We start from the raw sequence: 20,626 nt of genomic DNA on the forward strand, positions 1-20,626 counted from the left end.
TGTCACAATTGATACAGGAGGTAACTAACATTTGGAAAACAAGTTGTCTTTTTGTTGAAAATCTGCTTGAGTATATTTTGTTACACTTAGTGTGAGCAAGCCCAGTCGTCATGCTTGGCTACAATAAAAGGAGCAATCCTTCATGGATATTTTTGTTACGTAGGGTGGTGGAATGTAGTGCTCAGGTTCTTGGGACAGTTAGACAATGTAAAAGACATGACCCAGTACTTTAAAGTATTGGACAATTACACCAATTTGCTTTCCAAGAAAGTCATGGCTAATCTACAGCAATATGACTATTTTTCTTTATATGAGTCTTTTGAAGACAGTGTTTTTGACTGCCATTTTAGAATATCCTATTGGAAGGTGTCTGATCCAGTTTAAAAAAAAAAATAATATTTGTGTAGCAATTAAATGTTATTGGTGGAAGCAAATCTTTGAGCAGAGTATAGCCTGAGAAATGCTTGAAGATCTTTGTTTCATTGTATTTTGTCCCAGTTTGTCATCTTAAACACATTTATAAACAAATACTTACGCAGTAGTGTTACCAGCATCAGTGAGGAGTGCAAGACAGAAACAAGTAATAGAGTATACTTCTGCTGTAATTCCTCTAAACATGCTAACTTCTGAAAATTTTTATTGCCTAGGTTGTTAATGTCTTAAGAACTTTGCTGGCCAATCTGGATGAAGTTAAGAAGGAGAGGGAACAGCTGGAAAATGACCTGAAATCTGTAAATTTTGACATGACAAGCAAATTCTTGACTGCACTTGCACAGGATGGTGCTATAAATGAGGAGGCTATCTCTGAGGCTGAGTTGGACAGAATTTATGGAAGTCACAAACAGAAAGTGCAAGAATCCCTGAAAAAACAGGAAGAACTTCTCAAAAACATTCAGGTACCACATTTTATATGTCTGTCTTCCTCTTAAGCTAAGGAACAATGATTGTTCTACCTCTCCAATGCTTTAGAAATCTAACTTTGCTTCCTGCTCCGTTTCGCTTGTTGCTCTGTCATAGGCCAGTTAATACTCCGTTACTCCTCTGATCACTGAAAAATACAGAGGTGTGTTTTGTATTTGCTGGAAAGAAATGTGAACTTTTAGTAGACTCTCCCGAGCTCCAGTGTAAATTCTCTTGGACCTTTTCCTGGCCCAGTTCTGCAGATGGCTTTGCTATTGGAAGAAGCTTAACTGGTGTGTTAAGAAGTTTTGGGGTTTGTTCTGTTTCTTCCCCTCATCCCGTCTTAATACTTCTTTCTGGGATAACAAGACCTGTCCTTACTGTCTACTAGAAGACATTTTGGGTCTCTGAAGTACATTTTAGTTTATTCCTAATGGTTATTTACAATGTGCTTGACTTCCAGCATGTGCAAAGCCCAAAGTAAAAATTAATGAGAATTTCTCAAAGTTTATATATAAATCCAGCATTAATTTGTCAATAACTCTAGGGACCAGGTACCTGAAACATCTGGCAAAAGAGGAAGTCTTAGTGCTTGGACAAGTGGCAATTATGGCTTGAGTAATGATGGGGCCTATTTGTGCGCAAGATTAGTTGCAACTTCTTGACACTAACTTGGATTGCCAGAATAAGAGTCTTTTCAAAAGGGGAAAAAATTGGTTCTAAATGACCATATTACTCATGTTTATCAAGGATTCTATATTCAGATTTCTTACAATATGTCTATCAAGATTTTAAAAGTGTTACTTTGGTGTTTGATTGTCCTGGAGTTCAGGGTTGGCTGCTTCTGACAGCTGAAGTAGTCTTTAAGTTTGCTTGCTTGTTAATTTTTCCAAAAGAAATGAGATGTAGTTGATCCTTCTGTAAGTTTTTTTGCTTCTCTGACCTTTTTAATAGCTTGCCAATGTCAACCAGTTTTGAGGTAGCACTTCTTAAAAGTACAAACTTTCAGTATGATTTTCTGAATATCAGTGGAGGGTAGTACAGGAGAGAGCCTAATTAGTACAGCCTCTGAAAGGGAGTCTGCAGTATGAGCTGAAGGCAGCCCACAACAGAACAGATAATTAGCTGATATTACCAGTGAGTTAATATATGTATAGTTCTGAAATAGCCACTGCACTTGGCAGACAGCGAGTATCGGGAAGTACAGTGCGTGGATGGAAGGTGAGAAAAGGCAGGTGTTGGGAAAAGGGGGGAGACACAATGAGTAAGAGGGGGTAAAAAACCAAAACATGCGGGATCTTACACTGAACTAGCTTGTGCTATTTTCACTGCTTGTTTTTCCCCTTCTTTTAAGAATGCACATCAGGATTTTTCAAAGATGAAACAATCAAACAATGAATCTAATTTAAGAGAAGAAGTATTGAAGAACTTAGCTGTAGCAAATGACAACTTCGTGGAACTTGTAGCCAATTTAAAAGAAGGCACAAAGGTATGGTAACACTTAAGGGATTGGAAGAACTTTTTCTTTTGTTTACATAGACACGTGAATCAAAAATCATCATAAACTTTGCAGACATGCTAGATGAGAAGTACGTTTTTGAGGATTTTACTACTGCTGTGAGGACAGTGAGTTGCTTGAATTTTGTTTGTTTTGACAGCTGTGAAATGCTTTTTTGTTCCTGCCTGAAAAGTAAGCCTTTCTGAGCATTGCTTTATATTAGAATCGGAAAAGTTGTTAATTACAGCTGAGTAACTGATGTTGAAGTACCCAGATGAGCCACTTTATCTGAGGAATTCTTTCATCTGTTCTCCCATGGTATTTAATTACCTTATGAAATTTGTGTTATATACTGCTACTGCATACGTGAGCAGAGATGAGGAGGGCTTTATTTAGCTTCCCTTTTTTGATCTGGGCTTCTGGAAGGTGTCTTGCTGCTTCTGTATTAAGTAGTTTTTGTTGGTTTATTGATAGCTCACTAGAGGAAAAAAGAAAAAACTGAAACATCTATACAAATGAAATGCATGGAACTTACTAAACACAGTAAAATTTAAAAGAAAGAAAAATCCTTTAAAAAAATAAAGTTCGCCACCAGAAGTGATCTAGTTTTGTTCTGGTTTTAATACATTTTCTAGTTGTCTTTAAACTATTTTTTTATATTTACATACAAATACATGTATTAAAAACCCCCACAAAATTGTATAATGTTTCAGGGATGGGCAACAGCTGACTAATACTTACTTTTGAAAAGCAGAATAAAATGCACTAGCAAATTGTACTGGAATGGCAGTTTCTGGGCACTGTAATAATGCAACACCTGTAACTGGATCAATATGTAGAAATATGCTTGCATGGAGTCTGAAAATATTGATTGATCATGTTGATAGCTTTTTTTTCTTCACTAGTTTTACAATGAGCTGACAGAGATCCTGTTGAAATTCCAAAACAAATGTAGTGACATTGTCTTTGCTCGCAAGACTGAAAGAGATGAACTGCTCAAGTAAGATTTCAATATTTTTAGTTTAAGCATTGTCGCAATAGTTAAGTGTTTATCAGAAATGAACATTTAAGGACATGTTTATTATGGTACTTGATGAAGTGAGAAGGGGAGAGTAGGTGTATTAAGACTATCACCTCTTCTTTGCCTTGATGCTAACCCCACTCTCTCTTCTCCTGAAAAACTAGGAAAGTATAAGAGAAATAAATGGAAAAATCTACTTTGAAGTCTGCTCTCGTGTTCCTATATACAGTTTGGCATGTGTCTGTTGCACCTTATGATCTTACTCTCACTTCTTTTTGACATGCATTTGTTAATTATTTTATTTTATTCTTTCTTTTGAGGAATATCAGATTTCTCACCTTACTCCTGCTGTCATTTTGATTTGAGAAATTAGATGAATGTTTCAGCATATGACTGCCTACCATGTGCCCAGTGCTGTGGGGGTAAAAATGTTGGAAAATAGTTGGTTGGGAAAATAGTCTGATCTGGTCTAATAATTTATTGTTGTATAGACATGTGGGTTGCCTACACTGTTGGGGAGAGAAGCAGGTTTTGTCCTTCATGTGAAGGAAAGTGCCTGTTGTTGCACTCAATGTGTGATCAGGCTAGTATAGTATGCTTCAGCTGTGATTTTTAGGCTCTCTTAAGAAGAAAGCATAACTGAAAAGGCTTGCCTTTAATCAGTATTCTTTAGCAAAGCACGTAGCCTTTTACTAAAGTTTCAGCTGATGAAACTGCAATTGTTTTGTATGTGTACCATCTTGTGAATGGGATGCTCAGCCCTCAAATTTTACTTTTCCTAACTTTTATCCTTTGTAGAACTGTGCTTTTTCAGTTGTGCTTGTAAATTAATTCTTAGTAACTGTATGCAACCCCTTCCACCTCTTTTCTACTTCCTACATTGATGCAATTTGGAAGCTGTAGGCTGCCTAACCAAGGCTTAGGTCTGAATATCTCACATCTTTAATATGTTAACATTCAGTGTTAAAGCTGTAGGTTTAGTGCTTAACATTCAGCTGAATATTGCCATGATATCTTTTACTGCCTCATGTGTTAACTGCTGACGTGAAACCCTGTCAAGGGTGCCTCTCTTAAGGGCAGTGATTGCATTTGGGGTATTTGTAGTATACGTCTACAAAAGGTATTTCTCAGTGCAGCCAACCCACAGTTTGAGGGAATAAATTGTGTTTTGCACCCTCGTGCCCCCCCAGGTATTGACTGTGGGCTGCATCTTCAGTTAGTGGAAATACCTTTTTTTTTTTTTTTTTTTTTTTTAGAAGATTTATCATTTAGAACTAGAGAATTTCCCCCCCCCCCCCCCCAATTGCCCATGGGAGTATCAGTTTTAATTAGTGTTTTGAGTTTCACATTTAATGTTTTTGGTCACTTTATGGTCAAAATATACTCTGAATGGTACCACTGTTCTGTAAGCTATCAGTCTTTGCAGCAGGATGGTCAAGGAGCAGCTGCCTTGTGAGGGCAGGCTGATGAGAGAGTTGGGGTTGTTCAGCCTGGAGAAGAGAAGGCTCTGGGGAGACCTTATAGTGGCCTTCTAGTACTTAAAGGGGCTACAGGAAAGATGGAGAGGGGCTCCTTATCAGGGCGTGTAGTGGTAGGATGAGGGGTAACAGTTTTAAACTGAAAGAGGGTAGATTTAGATTAGGTATAAGGAAGAAATTCTTTCCTCTGATGGTGAGACACTGGCACAGGTTTCCCAGAGAAGCTGTGGCTGCCCCCTCCCTGGCAGTGTTCAAGGCCAGGTTGGATGGGGCTTTGGGCAACCTGGGCTAGTGGAAGGTGACCCTGCCCATGGCAGGGGGGTTGGAACTGCATGAGCTTTAAGGTCCCTTCCAACCCAAACCATTTTATGGTTCTGTGCCATCTTTTAAGACATTAAGATTTGTTTTTATTAGTTTCAGTATAATATGGTGTTGAATAGTTACTCCACTACCTTCAAGAAATAGTTGGAGATATACATACACATATGTAACATCAGGACAGTATTTCCAGCTTTTTCTCCGTCATTCCTCTTTGCTTCAGGGGTAATGGTGAGGACAGTTTTCTTGGAGTTTATTTCAGTCTTATTTTTTCTACCAAGTTTCTGCAAAAGTTGCTGGTTTGTTCTTCTTTGGGGCTCACCTTTGCATTCTGTATAATAGGAGCCTGTAGTTTGTTGCTAACTAGACTGTGTACTTTTGTCAGTCTCCTATCTTAAGTTTCAGAATGCCAGGTATCAGGTTCTAGTTGTCACATGTTGTGCACCTATCATTTTTACACAAAATTGTCTGAAATCTTAAATGCCTCTGAAAGACTCTGTGAAGAATCTGCCCAATCTCAGGTATTGAATTCTTTGCATTGAGAAATGCACTACATTCCTCTGAATATGTAACTTAAAATTGCTTCCTTGGAGTTTTTATGACAAGCTGACTGTAAAATTGTGCTGTTAAATGACAGCTTGTAGTACAACATGATACCAAAGCCTCCTTGTGTCTTACCAAGGCATCTTACCAAGACTAATTCCAACACTAGAGGTAACAAAATAGGGAACTTGAAAGCTCATGTACTGAGCTATTCAGACTTTTGCCAGGGTTCTTTTGATAGTTATGTTTACCCAGATACAAATGATATTCCAGACTATCTAGTGGGCTTTTTTTTTTTAAAAAAAAAACCAGTTCTGTTAGATATATGGTATTTGTATGCAATTGCATTTAATTTAGGGCAATCTACAAGTAGTATGACATGGTTGTTCTTCTGTATTTGAGCATCTCTTTATATGTCAAAATTATTGAAACTTATCCTTTTCCATAGCCTTGAGGTTTCCTTAGGTTGTCAGGAAAGCTTCCAAGTCACTAAATCTTTTGACTATTCTATAATTTCTGATCCCAAACTTTTTGGCTAATTTAGTGATCTATACTAGTATTGAGTTGGAACGTAAAGACGTTATTAGAAAGTAAGCATAACAGTTAACCAGAGGGTTGGCTAGAGGATTGTTTCTGTGGATGTGATTTGGACTCCAGATTTAGATGAGTTATCTCAGTGATCATTAAATACCAGATTTATTCTGTGGCATCTCTGGTTCAGCTTGCTGAAGTGTATAACAAACAACTCTTAAACTAAGCTGTATGCTTGCTTGTTTTGTTTTTAATAGAGATTTGCAGCAAAGCATTGCGAGGGAACCCAGTGCTCCCTCTATTCCTCTGCCTACGTATCAGACCACCCCAGCTGGAGGAAGTAAGCCTGCTGCATCATCGACTCCTACTCCAGCACCCAGAACCATGGTGGTAAATATGTGCTATGGTATTAGAGGGTTGAGAATATAAGGTGATCTGTACTTTGGAACTCCAAACTTGTGTATAGTGCTCCTTAATATATTGGTGTATTTGGACATGTGCTGAAGTGAAATACAAGGCAGTGTCTGAAGACTTTGCAGAGAGGAGTATAATGTACTATTGGTGTTCATAATTTATAGGTTTGAAATGGAAAGCTTACTGCTTTTTAGATGCTTTGCATTATTATCGGTATAGACTAAGTATAGAATGTCCATTTAAAAGGAAAAAAAAAACCCTAACAACTGATAATATAATTGCAGATTTTGATTCCAAGACTTCCAGAAAGAAGTTCTACCTTAATTCACTTTCTTTTGTTAGGGGACTAAACCACAGCCACCAGCACGGCCGCCGCCCCCAGTGATTTCTGCATCAAGCAGTTCCTCTTCTGCATCAGCACCCTCTGGAACAGCTGCACCTCCTCCTGGTGCTCCTGCTCCTACTCCTGCTCCAGGAGCCACTGCACCTGCAGGAAGCACTGCACCTTCACAGGCACAGGGACCTCCTTACCCAACTTATCCAGGTTACCCAGGGTAAGCTATGGGAGTACTTCAGCAGTTCTTCATTATCCTGTTATGTAAAAGCACCTTTTTGTTGCACTGACATTTCAAAATCGGTTATTGTTATAATTGAAGAGGTGTTTATTGTTTGAGGCAAGATTATTTTTTTGTTGTTGTTTTTAATCATGTAATTCAGTAATTGATTGGAATCGATTGCTGGTACCATTTGTGGGGAGGGTTCATTTTAAGTTTTTGTAGTTTAGTTTTTTTAAAGAAGGGAGATAGAGCTGCAGTTCCTTAACTGTGGTTTGTGGACTGGTGCCAGCCCCTGCATAATCAGTTGGTGGTGTTTATCTCAAAAGTGATGCCATATCTCATTTTTCAAATCTTAGTGTCTTGCTAAAGATGATGAAAAAAGTCCAGTTGAGTAGTGTGCTTTCTTCCGATGATTTTTTTCCATCTTTCTGGAGTCATCACAAAGAATTGGAGGCAGCTGCTCTCTCCTTCAGTAGCAGGCTCAGCAAATGTTAAAATATGTACAATGATATTAAACATGAGAATCAATTTAGATTAGTTCTAGTTCCAGCAAGTTGCCTTTACTCTACCTTCTGTTTACATTTCTGTTCCACGTATTATCATATTTTTCATATTTGATCCTTGAAAGTTACCACATTTCTGCTGTACAAAAAGGAAAATGAAAGGAAAGCATATGCAGTGATTGCATGTCTTTTCCTATCTATTAATGAGTTGTTGTTTGCTAATTATCATCATCACTGTTTTGTAACTAAAGTATGTTTGTTTTCCCCCCCCCCTCCCCACACAGGTATTGCCAGATGCCGATGCCAATGGGCTATAATCCATACATGTATGGTCAATATAATCTGCCATATGCGCCCTCACCTGTGTATCAAAACCCTGGACAAGCACCATATCCAGCACCTCAACAACCCGGATACCCTTTTCCTCAGCAGCCTTATTACCCTCAGCAATAATGTATCTGCAAAGAAGTTCTGCTTGTTAAAATTTGGGGAAAATTTGCAATAAGCATACTAAAACTTCTAGCTTTGGTTAATGTACCATACTGAACTGTATGCAGTCTATAACTCCCATTTATTATTAACTGCTCAAAAATGTCTAGAACAGTTTTTATTACACTAAACACTTTGAAAGATCTGCTGCAGTGGTTTAGACTGTAGACTAATGCCAGAATTAGATCCTAATTCAGTGGTTTGAAACTGTACACTACATGTTGGCTAGACCAAAATATTTCTTTGCAAAAATCCTATAAGTAACAGATGAGTTGAGATGAGAAAAATAAGCGGTGCGTGCACTCCGGGTGTGATATGTTCTATGGAACCATATAGCATTTCCTTCTATACTCTATTGGTTTGTATTTTTTGAGTTTAGTTAAAATACGCTATTTTGTCTAATAATCAAGGCCTTGTAAATCGTCAGTAAAGAAAATAAATTACTTAAGAATGGTTTAAACACTTGGCATTCTCATTGCCCTAAAGATGTGTTTTGTGTGTCTGCAGATTCCTTGACTTGCATAACATAACTTCTCAAGTATTTAGCCTTACAGCTGAATTGCCACCTCTTCTCCTCGATTCTGTATTTTTGTGACAGAATTTGTAATTAACCATTTAAATGTTTGTAGATTGCAGGTAGAGTTTTCCTATAACTTTGAAGTGTGTTGGACTAAAATATGTTCATTACTGTTTTAAAAGAGTGGTTGCTCTCATTTGCAGAATACTACTTAAAAGAAGGGAGATCACGGTCCCTCTTACAGAACCAGAGACTGGTTGGTCTAACCCACATTTTCTAAACAAATGTTGATCAGAAATGTATTACAGCTCAAAAGAGGGCAACTATTGATTGTTGGAGCTTTTCAGATTATGTTTTAAAATGATTGCTTTTTTTCCCTTGAAAAAACAAATGTATTCCCTCAGGGAGCTTGTTATCAGTGGAGAAACTTTTTTGGGGGGCAGAAAAAAATATTATCTTGTAAATTAAAGCACATTGAATGTCTACTTTTGGATCCATCTTCTCAAGGGATTAATAACCTTGCACTACATTTTGCATTAGATAGTGAAGAATATAAGTTTGTGGTTAATGGCTTCTACCAAATATTTACTAACCATCTGTCTGTCTGGTTTTTTTTTAACATGCTTGTCTAGTGAGGGACTCTCCATTCCTTTTAGCCCTTGAAATAAGTTACTTGGTTCTGTGGGACAGTTTGAGTGCTTCATGCAGGATGTTCTGGCCTTACAGAATAGCTATCACAATACCTGTGTTAAATGTTACTGCTTTGTTTTTCTATTTAAGTGCCTGATTAAAATATCGAGGTATATTTTAATGTAGGGGTGTAGAGGGTACCAGTTACTGTAGCATCTGGGTGGAAACCTCACTGGCTCATGAATACTCTTCCTCATAAAGAAAGCAGCGTACATATCCATATGAGCTCCTTTCTTCCTGTTTCAAGTTCTTGCTATGTGATCACTCCAATTACTTTGTGAAGACTACTTGTCTTTACTACTCCCTGACCCCAGTAGAAAATGCAGATCAAAAGGTAAAAATAAGCATCCTTCCTAGAACACAAGTATCTAATTCCAAACAAATTTATTAACCCTGTAGAAGCTCAGTGATGTGGGGTAACAGGGTGAAGTAAGAAAATACAGCACCATAGATACAACTGTGCACAAGGACAGGTGCTTTGCATTGCTTTGTAAACATTGCTGAATGGGGTAGTACAGGAACCTCTCCAATTTTTTTTTCCCCCTGAGGAGAATACGTAAGAGGCAAGCGAGGACAATGAGCAAAAGCTAGGAAGATAACTGGAACCAACAATCAGAACCTGATTTTACTCTTAACTGGAAAAACAGTAGTTTTCTACTAATTTCACTGTGTCAGTGTGAGCAAGTGCAAGTCTGATGCAACCTTTTAAGTTCTAAATTTCTAGTACACTATGGCCTGTAGATTTTTCAGTTTGCACATTAGATGCATTTGCCATATTGTGTAAGTAAGTTTGTTTCTAGTGCCTCAATTTATAAAACTTATTTTAATGCTGTATAAAAATGTAACTTGGTTCAGCATAAAGAGTCCTAGAACTGAAATTTCCTTATTAAAATTTTGTAGACCTGGAATCACTGTTAAAATATTTTTTCCAGTTGTGTTGCTGCTTGCTTTAGTATGCTGTTATTTCAGTATGTGTAGAAGTTATGCATTACATTCAGCTTTCACATGACCATTTTTCTCTTTTTTTTTTTCTAAATAGAACAGGAAAATCCAGAGACATGTATGTATCTGCTTTTAAGCATGCAGTTGTCATGACTTTGGTTGAAATGCTATCTTGTTCTTCTATAGTTTATTAAAAAAAAATCAGTTAGAAAACCTGATTTCATGGCTTTTCTCTTGAGTCCTTTGGCTTCAGACGAGCATTAATTTGGAAAGGATGGAAATAAGCTGTGGTCCCACAAGTAAGTTTGTGCTGCAGTGAAGGCACTCAGTGTGTCAGCTACCATGTGAAACGGCAGCCCGTGTCTGTCCAGGTGCTTCATGGTACAGCTGCTGCTCTGTGTGAGCAGTGGTGTTTAAATCCTGTAGCTGTCTTTGTTTCCAGAGCCAATGGAGTGTATTTCCATTTGATTACAAGAGGAGGGAATGGTACGGCCCTTCAAAAACTTTGATTCAAAGTTTGTTTTCATGAACTCGTGTTTGGCTGGGTTTCAGATGACTCTCAGCAGCAGGGGTACACCAGGCAAAGCAACGAAAGGCAATTAACTTTCCCCAGCAGATGAATGTCCCTCATGGATACTTGGAGAAGTTTTTTGTTTGGTTGTTCTTTTTGTTTTTAGAAAAAGACTGTATAATACCATGCCTATTGCAGTTGCTGTGTGGAGACAAAAATTTATAATTGTGTCCTTTCAGAGACTTTGAAGTCAAGCGTTTATTTTGCCTTGCATAAAAGCTTTCAATGCAATTTAATGAGAAAAGCAAGTCTTAGAAGCAAACTAATTATGGATCATCAGTGAAATATCAAACTATTGCAGGGCTAGTAGGTCTTTCCTCATTTTTTTTTTTCTTTTTAATGTGGTTTCAGCCCATATAAAGAAGTGTTTTCTGTCCTGAATGCTAATTTGACATTGTCTGCTAATGATGGTTCTTTTCCTGTGATCCTGAATAGGGTGTAGGATTATTTTGAGTGCTTTTAGGCCTGATCTGTGGAATTTAGTCTGAATTACACTGAATTTAGTCCTTTGCTATTTCAGAGTACCCTGAGGCAGTATTTAGACCTTGATGTTCTGAAACATCACCTGTTGCCAGGTAGCTAAAAATGGCAAGAAAAGTCTTTGGAAAGCAAACTTTGTGTTAGCTGAGAGATGTACCTTTTTATTACTACAACGTGTTTGCTTCTGAAGAGACTTCCCTCTCAGAACTTGTGTTCTGGCACGTATTTAACCTGACAGGACATTTAAGTAGACTAAGCTGAGTGAATTTTTAAGTTTTGGTTGTATACTATTGGATGAAGCTACCTGAATTTTCAAGACTTCACTATGTTTGGTTTAAAAGAAACTGTTTTGAAAGTTCTAGCTCTTGAAAAAATGAGCTATCACAGTAGAGCGACACTCAGAATTGCTCTTGTATTATGGGGAGGATTGGGGGCTTTTTTGTTGTTGCTTTTGATTAACATTAGCCACCTGTTAGCTTTTTATATTTATTATGACTTTGACCATCTGGAATATAAGTTTTAAGTGTTTATTATTTTTAAAAAGTTGACATGTTTGTTATGATAATCAAATACTGCTAGATTTAAAAAAAGGTCAAAACTATCTTTTCAAGTGTTCTAAGTACTTTCCATTATGCTTTTATGTTTTGACAGATACGTCAAAAACTTTATACTGAGGTTGAGATTTTTCTGGTTTGGCCTCAAATTTGGAACTATAGTAACAGCATCGTTACTGTTAGTCCTGAACGATGACTTCAGTCTTGCATTTAATTCCCCTAATTGAGGGTAATTGTCCCTGATGATAACAACTGTATCTCAGTTGTATCACTTTTTTTTTTTAAAATATAATAGGGTGTTGTTTCTAAATCCTTGGGAGAAGCTGGCCACCAATTCTCTAAACTAGAATTGTAGTTTTAAAGTTTTAAGAAAAACTTTCTACTATCAATGATGAAAGAGGAGAGACAACTGCCATTGTGAAATCAGTACCAAGTCTTCATCACAATTTACTGCCATTGGTTCCTGCAGCTCTTTTGCCTTAAATCAGTCCAGCTGTTTTGTATGACAGTGTCTGGCTCCTTAGCACTCCTGGGCACGGGAACGCTCTCTGTGCGTGGGGCTGTGAGGGTGGCCCTCTCCCAGCAGTGCTTTTGCCCGCCAGGCGCGGTGCGTCTTTGGGCAGGCAGGCGGTCGCAGGGCTGCTCGAGGAAGGGGGTGAAGGAGTGCATGGCAACAGCTGATAGCATTTGGTTGTCCAAAATGCATTTAGAGGCCTGGTTCTGGCTTCCAGTGTGGATGCTTGCAGGAGAGTTGAGCACGCACACGACCAATGTGATCAAGCAATGCCTGTTTATTACAACTAAGAAAGCCCTTTTACAATGTTCTTCCACACACGTGAGTAACTTGCAGTACAAGTCCTCAAGATTGGACAGTTAACTTAGCCCGCTCTTTAAACCTTCTTACGACTGGATAAAAAGTGTCACATCAGCCTTGCCAGGCTTCCTGCCTTGGGTAACTTCCTCTTCCGTCCCAACCCCTTCCAGGGGTTGTTTGTCTCGTTGAGTTTCTTCCCCCTCATTCAGGGTCACATTCTTATTGCATTCTTGCTTGGCTGAGGCTCTTATCAGTCGTCTTCTCACGCAGGATTGCTCACATGGCCATTTTCTCGCAGAAAACCCTCTAGAATCCCAACATATGCTGGTGAGACTTACACCAAAACTAGATAGAAGGTTAAGTAACCTTTCACCTAGAGTAATCTCTGTCCTGTGACCTGAAGTAACCTTTATCCTAGAGTAACTTCTGTCCTCTGACCTTGAGGAACCTCTGTCCACTGACCCCAACTAACCTTTGACATTGAGGAACCACTCTCCATTGACCTCAGGTAACCTTTGACCTTGAAGACCATCTGTCCTGTGACCTCAACCTTTGGCCCAAAGTAACCTTTGACCTCAAGAAACCTCTGTCCACTGACCTTGACTAGCATTTGATGTTGATATATCTTGGTTGTGTGACCTTGAGTAACCTGTTCTCTGACCTCAAGTAATCCTTGACCTTGAGGAACCTCTGTCTTGTGACCTCAAGTGATGTTAGACCTCAAGTAATCTCTGTCCTGTGATCCTGAGTAACCTTTGACCTCAAGTAACCTCCATCCTATGAGGCTGGCCTGGGCTCACTCTGGAAATCTGTCTTAGCAAGTAACCTCTGCCCTCGAGTAACCTTTTATCTCCAGTGACCTTTGTCCCACAGCACAGCTAGGCCTGGGCTTACTCAGGAAACTTCCCTTCAGATTTGCTGTGGTGAAGCAGCGTGGCGTGATGCGGTCAGTGGGAGCGTGGGGCCATTGGAGGAGCAGTACGGGGCAAATGGCTTCTGAGGCCCAGCCCCAGTCCTCCCACCCCACCTCAGGTGCGCTGCTCGCAGTGGGGGGCCCTCCGGCTTCAGCGCTGGCCGCGGGTTCCTCTGCAGGACTAAATCCCCGGGGCCAGGACGGAGGACAGGAGCGCCATCACTCCTCCAGGGGAGTTTGGCTATCCAGGCTTTACTAATGCCGACTTCCCCTGGAGCAGAGTGGTTGTCTGAAAGAGAAGACTGCCCTGTGGGTTGGCTGGTACAGTGTTTACAGGTTATTGCATTTAAGTGGGGTTTGCTATGGGTCTGCCCACTTCTCAGGGTGTGACAGTGAGAGCACACGTAGCGTACTGGGGGGGGAAACGGCAGTGTTGGTGTAAGCTACCTCACAACTGGAGAGTTAACAACAGTGCTGTCTGGCTGAAGATGTGCCTACAGAACTCTGGTTTCCCTGCTTTATATTTCCTACTAATTGTTAAGGAGGATTTTTAAGTCTCATTGTCCCACCTTGTTGGACCTCTTAATTTTTACTGGTTTAAAGTAAACTTTTCCGAGTTGTATGTTCATGTAAGATAGGGCCAGCCTGTGCTGTTAGTGTTCTCAGAAAATAAATGGCAACGGGATGTGCAGCAATGTGGTGCTGTGTGCTGAACCTGCAGCAGAGGGCAGGCTGAAATCGCGTAACGGAGAAATGCTCTGCCTTGCCAACAGATCTTTTTGGTGCAACTGTATGCAAAAAGAAATTTTGAGTTCATGTTAGTAGAAGGACAGGCAAATCGCTTTTTATTAAGCCTTGCCAATTTTAAGCTCATGTAGATAGCATGAACGCTTCTTGGTTCAACGCAGTAGAACCAGCCAGGTGCAGGGACAACTACGTCAACTGCCCACGTCCACCATCCTGACCAGCTGCACGCTGCACTCAGAGCTGGGATAGGTAAGATTTCACAGTGATCCTAAACTGCTTTATCGCTCTGCTTTATCTGTAGCTTTTGGGTATGTTCTACTCTTAGTCGGCATACCTGGACAGTCTCTTTCTGAATTTACTCAGTTTGGTTTAAACTCCCCCCCTTATCTGGTCTGATAAGATGGCTCCTCAGCCGGTGCAGTGCAAAATTATCTGATTAGGCTTAAACAGCTGCTGCGATGAAGAGATGTTGGAGCAAAGCGAATGACAAGTGTTATCATGACTGGTTCTGAGAGTGGGAGTATCAAAAAGGAGCATGTGTTGCTGACAGCAGAAAACCACGTCAGCAGTAACAGCTCCGTCACTGTGGGGCAGCTACAACACTAACAGCAGATGTTGCACCAGGGGCATGAAAAACACTTAGAGAGGGAAGGTGTCAAAGTGGCCAGAGAGGAGAAAGAGCCAGGAGAAAATGGAAGGAAAACTGAGGGACAGCTGATGATTGAGGAAATGGGGCTTATCGAATGAGATTTGGAAGAGGAGGAAGCATGGAAGAAAGGCCCTAGGACTTTGACAGCATGAAGCCATAAACTGTAATGTTTTGGCTGGTGCAAGGAAAACAGAATTAACTGAAACAGAATAAAAAGAAATGGTACTAAAGGAAAGGGAAAAAGGAGTTTTAGCTGTACAGGCAGGGAGAGAGAGGTCAGAAAAGGAGTTTAAAGATGAAGGAAACTAATCTTATCCCTTCCTCTTTGGGTGAGGGAAGAGGTAATGGTGAGGAAAGGAGTTAATCAAGAAGGTGATTTCCAGTGGGTGTGAAGATCTGGAGAGCTGGGTAAAATCTAGGGGTTGGTGATGGGCAGAGAGGGTCTTCAGAAGGGAAGATGCAGCAGACTGGCTGGATTTGACAATGTTAGCACAGGCGGGCTGTAACGGGGAGTTAGGCCTTAGAAATTAGTAGGATCATCCATGGAGTGACCAATCTGAGTAGAGGAATCAACGTAGGTGTGTACATGCCAGTCTCCAGTATCAGAGACAAAAAAGGGGTGGTGTGAACCCTGCAGCCTATAAAGGAAAGGAGAGACAGCAGGTCAAGGTGAAGAGCCAAAGAACTGGTGGTAAATAGGAGTATCTCAAAGCAAACGGAGTTTCTTATTTAAGTGAGAAAGCTGAATTTCTTCTCTATTCAGCCTCTTGGTGCCACTAGTTATACTTCATTACTGAAGGAGCAGTTCATATTCTATTAGTAAATTTTTAATTAGTCAGTGGTTTCTAGCAAGCATTAATTTCCATAAGCAGGGAAGGAGTATGTGATCTAGCGCAGAAACAGATGTAGATCCAGAAAAAAAACAAAACAAAACAAACCCCCAAAAACCAACCTGCCTGGTGTGTTGCTGTTTTCCAGTGTTGTCATATGGCCACGTTGAAACACTTTTTCTTGTTTTGAAGTAAACAAAACTTTGCAGTGCACCTCCAATCCCCAAATGTAAAGAAATAACTAAGCGAGAGTGTCTGGCAGTTCCTTAACGCTAGGTGGCATTACATGGAAAGACATTACACAAACCCAAAGCATCCAACACGTACTGCACTGCTGTTAAATCCCTGCATCTCAACGGCATCATCATCTTTGTGTGGAAAATTTTGAACAGCATTGTTAAGGGTCAAGATGAAGTGATGCAAGCTGATGGAAGAAAAAGTTTTGCTGTGCTACAAAAAGAGATTGTTGTGAAGATACTAGCAAATTGGAATGCTACCTGCGAGTCTCTAGAAGACAGTTTTCTGGATTTAGAGATTGCTTTTTTTCCCCACCTTTGGCTATGTTAGGCATGTGATATTTCACCACAGGGTTGCTGGTGGGACTTAACAATGGAGGCCCTCCACCCCCACCCCAATTTTCTGTGAAATAACAACACCTCGTACCCATTATTTTTAATGAGGGGGCAGAAGGGCAGTAGGTTGTGCAAAATACTGCTAGCAGTGACCTATATTATCAGTTAATAACCTTGCTAGTATAAAATATTTCTCCTAATCTCTGAAGAGGAGGTAATAGCAGATGTGGGAGTCTTCCCCTTCTTTCTCTCTGGACAAGGGCCATGATTTTGGATAACTGCTTATGGTGTTGGGTAGCAAAAGCAAAGTGCCCTGAAGGTGACAGTGCTATTGGAGACTTACTGGTTTCTGCCATGATGTAGAGCTGACAATAGGACCTTGAGTATTAAACACTCTGTAATAGGCCAGTTATGGCAGAGGAGGAAGAGTATGTGCCCAGGGTGAATTTATCTGGGCTAATATTTTATCTCTGTGGCTTCATGGTGGCTGTGTTTTGTGTGGCCTCTCATCCACCATAGAGAGACCGTGAAGAGATGAGCTGGAAACTCAGGGTAATGCAAGTAGAAACTTCATGTGCCTTGGTTACTGTTCCCTAGAGCTGCCCTTGCTGCCTTTTGGGGTGGTGTGAGGAGATCTGTCCTCTGTACAGCTGCAGTAATATTTGTATCACATGGCACAGAAAACATGCTGGTACTTGGAACACACTCACTAGATTTTTACCTGTTACTGAATGTTACCTGCACAGAGGTTATTAAAACTGTCTCTGTGTGTAGCAGCAGGTACAAATCCCCTGTTGTGAAGAGGACAAACCTGAAATACTGCTCAACAGACATACAGGTCACTTTGAAAATGACCATAGGTGTAAACTGAGTTTTCCTCTTCCGGAACATTGATTAATACAGGTCACAGTGGTCTTATGCAGCTAACTTTAAGCATGGATGATTTCTTAAAGCATATTCAAGAGGAGGTTGACAGGGCTTTGTCACAAATATCCTACGCAGTAAACTAGCCCCTAAAGCTTTTGAATAAATGCAAATGATCCAGCTAGCAGGTGTCTCATTCAGCCTGATCCTTCTGTCTCCATACGTGCTCTGAGCAATACCTGTTGTGGAAGCATTGTCTGCATACTGCGCTTTAACGCTGTACGTGGGGAAGACCAAATCTAAACAGAAATTTGCAATCAGAATGACCTTAAATTCTGATTGAGAGCCACAGTGTAAAGGTGAGAGCAAAATCAGGCTCTGTGGGAAGACATCTAGTGTGTGTGTTTGTTGACAGTCTCTGCCACAGTGATCAGAGAAATGGCTGCCAGTTCTTGTAGAGAGTGGATTAGAGATTAGAAAGTGTAGTAAAAGAATACAAAAGTACGGGTTACATGCTTGTGTGCTCTTGCAGCCTACTAGAGTGCAGTCTTGTGTAATTTAGTTTTTGTAATTGGATTACCAACAGTGACAGAGGGCTATAAAAACTATGAATATAAAGGTATGCTGAAGGATTTAATCTCTTCCTGAAATGAGAAATGTAGTGATAGACACTCAGCATTTCTCCCTAATTTAGCTGGATGATCTGATCTGTCCTTTTTCTTGTCTACATGGCTGTGAGAGGCAGCCTAGTAGCTCATTTTGAGGGAATGAAGAGATGGGCCAAATTTTGTCGACTACTTCATTTTCTTTTTCTGAAGGGTGCAGTTGTCAAGGCAGCCAGAAAGATGGACAAACAGGCAAGGGAGATGTTGGTTATTCTGTTGGCATCCCAGACCTTCAGGCGGGAGGTCATTTTGACTCTTTCGGAACAAGAGCCTTGACTTCCAAACTGAAGAACAGATTTCCCATGGCTCTGTGCCTTGTGGCAGGCAGTGTGTCACAGCATTTGATGTCCAAGCACGTATGAGCTTTCCTACTGGAGCTTTACCTTCTGAAGATGCAGCAGTTACAGAGGTAGACTTGTTCTTCTCTCATGCAGGTTCTCTACTGTCTAATGAGATTTCTTTGGCTGGGGAACTTATGAGATCATTTCTCCCTTACCTGGATGCTTTCACAAAACTATTTGCATCTAATTATGCTTGGAACCTCAGCAAATTTGTTCAAAGTTGCTGCAGGCAAGGAGCAGAATATGCAGATGTACGTACACACATGTGCATCCACTCTCTCCCTTGCAGGACGGCACCATGGCACAACTGCTGTTTCTATGGAAACAAGGCTAAAAATACTGAATAATGGATTTTAAAGACATATCTAACAAGTATTTTCTATCCCGGACGAAGTTATTTGCATCTATACTCTCTGCCTGCATGTGTCTTCATGGATTTCTGAAAGACTGTGGATTTTGTTTTGTTTTGTTGGTACTCTTTTCTTCTTATACGCAAAGAAGGACCCTCAGCAGTAGCCCTGGTTGTTATCCCTTATGAAGAAAAATGCTGCATTGCGTCACTATGTGTTGCTGAAGCACCTCGATGAGATCAGAAATTCATGTTAAGGATTCTTCTCCCATGTTGGCTGCTCCGTGACCACATTCCATGGAAAGCAGCCCCTGGGGCACCGACACAGGTAGTCTGAAGCGGGCTCTGTGCGTGTGGTTCTTGGTCTTTGAATCAGGGACAAGCACTTGCTTCATGCCAGCGCTGGGAGTGGCAAAAAGGCACATTAGACACTGATTTAGCCTTGCCCTGCAGCTCTCCCAAACAGGCATTCAGGACTGCTGGGCCCTGAGCCCATGGTCTAACATGCACCAGCACCTGGCTCTGCATGTGGGTGCCCTGCCCCAAGCAAGCTGCCACAGCCAAACAAAGCCTTTAGAAGCCTACAAAAGTGCTTTTGCAATTTGCATATAAGCAAGACTCTGCACTTCAGAAAATCTTACATTTTATTTCATAAACATAGGCATCTGCTGCTAATTAAAGTAGCAGCATATAATTATACCCTTTCTTATTAGTAGATATAGAGTCTGACAGTTGCTTAGATACAAAATAAGCAACTACAGATTGTCTTCTGCACTTTAACAAGCACAGGGAGCTTGAACAATAGAATTGTAAACTTCTTCTGTATTATCTTCAGTAAATGTGCCTGGGAAAAAATATGTTTAATCTCATTGGTAGCTTGTAATTTTAGCTGTAATGTTCATCAGCTACCTTTCTGCTTTCCTCCATGAAGTACCGACCAAAAACTTTCCAAGGAGAGGTCAGGATACTTCCTTGGGGAAAACATTAGACAGAAGGAACAGCAGTACAGTTAACAGCCACCATTTTGCTGAGACCCCATTTTCTAGCTTTTTATTTCTAATGAAAGTAAGTTTAATCTTATTGATTAAAAAAATCCAGCAGTTGTGGTGTTGTTTGACCCCAGCTGGCAACTAAGCACCACACAGGTGCTTGCTCACTCCCCTGGAGCAGGATGGGGGAGTAAATCAGAAAGCTAAAAGTAAGAAAACTCGTGGGTTGAGATAAAGACAGTTTAATAGGTAAAGCAAAAGCGGAGCACATGAGCAAGGCAAAACAATTAATTAATTCACCACTTCCCAGCAGCAGGCTGGTGTTCAGAAAGCAGGGCTCTATTATGCACCATGGTTTCTTGTGAAGATGAAATGCCATCACTCCAGATGTTCCCTGCCTTCCTCCTCCTTCCCCCAGCTTTATATTGCTGAGCGTGATGCCATATGGCATGGAATGCCCCTTTGGTCAGTTGGGGTCAGCTGTCCCAGCTGTGTCTCTTCCTAGCTTTCTTGTGCAGTCCCAGCCTGCTCGCTGGTGGGGTGAGAAGCAGAAAAGGCCTTGACTCTGCTTAAGCACTGCTCAGCAGTAATGAAAACATCCCTGTGCTATCAACACTGTTTTCAGTACAGTAACCAACACATAACCTTATACTAGCTCTATGGAGAAAATTAACTCTATCCCAGTCAGAACCAGCCCTGTAGACACTGGCAGATAAATAGGATTGTAAAGCATGCACACGCTGTAGCTAATATCTTTAAAAGGCAGATGTTACAAAACGTCGTTGCCTTATTTTTTTATGGGTTAAGTTCACAGCCAAAGCACTCTGGATGTGACAAGTTGGATCTACAGATTTTCTAACAAAGTCCCTATTGCTTCTTATCAGAAA

At 40.5% G+C, this 20,626-nt stretch overlaps 1 protein-coding gene across 3 annotated transcripts in view; it reads left to right on the forward strand.

Moving 5' to 3' along the window:
• Positions 1-8,717, forward strand: part of PDCD6IP (programmed cell death 6 interacting protein) — a 31,862-nt gene extending 23,145 nt beyond the window's left edge. For 2 of the 3 annotated variants that reach the window (XM_074900761.1, XM_074900762.1), the window contains exons 13-18: positions 648-896; positions 2,255-2,389; positions 3,304-3,398; positions 6,547-6,679; positions 7,046-7,257; positions 8,048-8,717. In XM_074900761.1, coding sequence (XP_074756862.1) covers positions 648-896; positions 2,255-2,389; positions 3,304-3,398; positions 6,547-6,679; positions 7,046-7,257; positions 8,048-8,216 — 993 coding nt within the window. In that variant the 3' untranslated portion in view covers positions 8,217-8,717. The remainder of the gene's footprint in view (positions 1-647; positions 897-2,254; positions 2,390-3,303; positions 3,399-6,546; positions 6,680-7,045; positions 7,258-8,047) is intronic. The other variant, XM_074900763.1, reaches the window with a different exon arrangement.
• The last annotated feature ends 11,909 nt before the right edge of the window (positions 8,718-20,626 follow it).

This window comes from Athene noctua, chromosome 2, assembly GCF_965140245.1.
Source record: "Athene noctua chromosome 2, bAthNoc1.hap1.1, whole genome shotgun sequence".
NCBI lineage: Eukaryota > Metazoa > Chordata > Aves > Strigiformes > Strigidae > Athene > Athene noctua.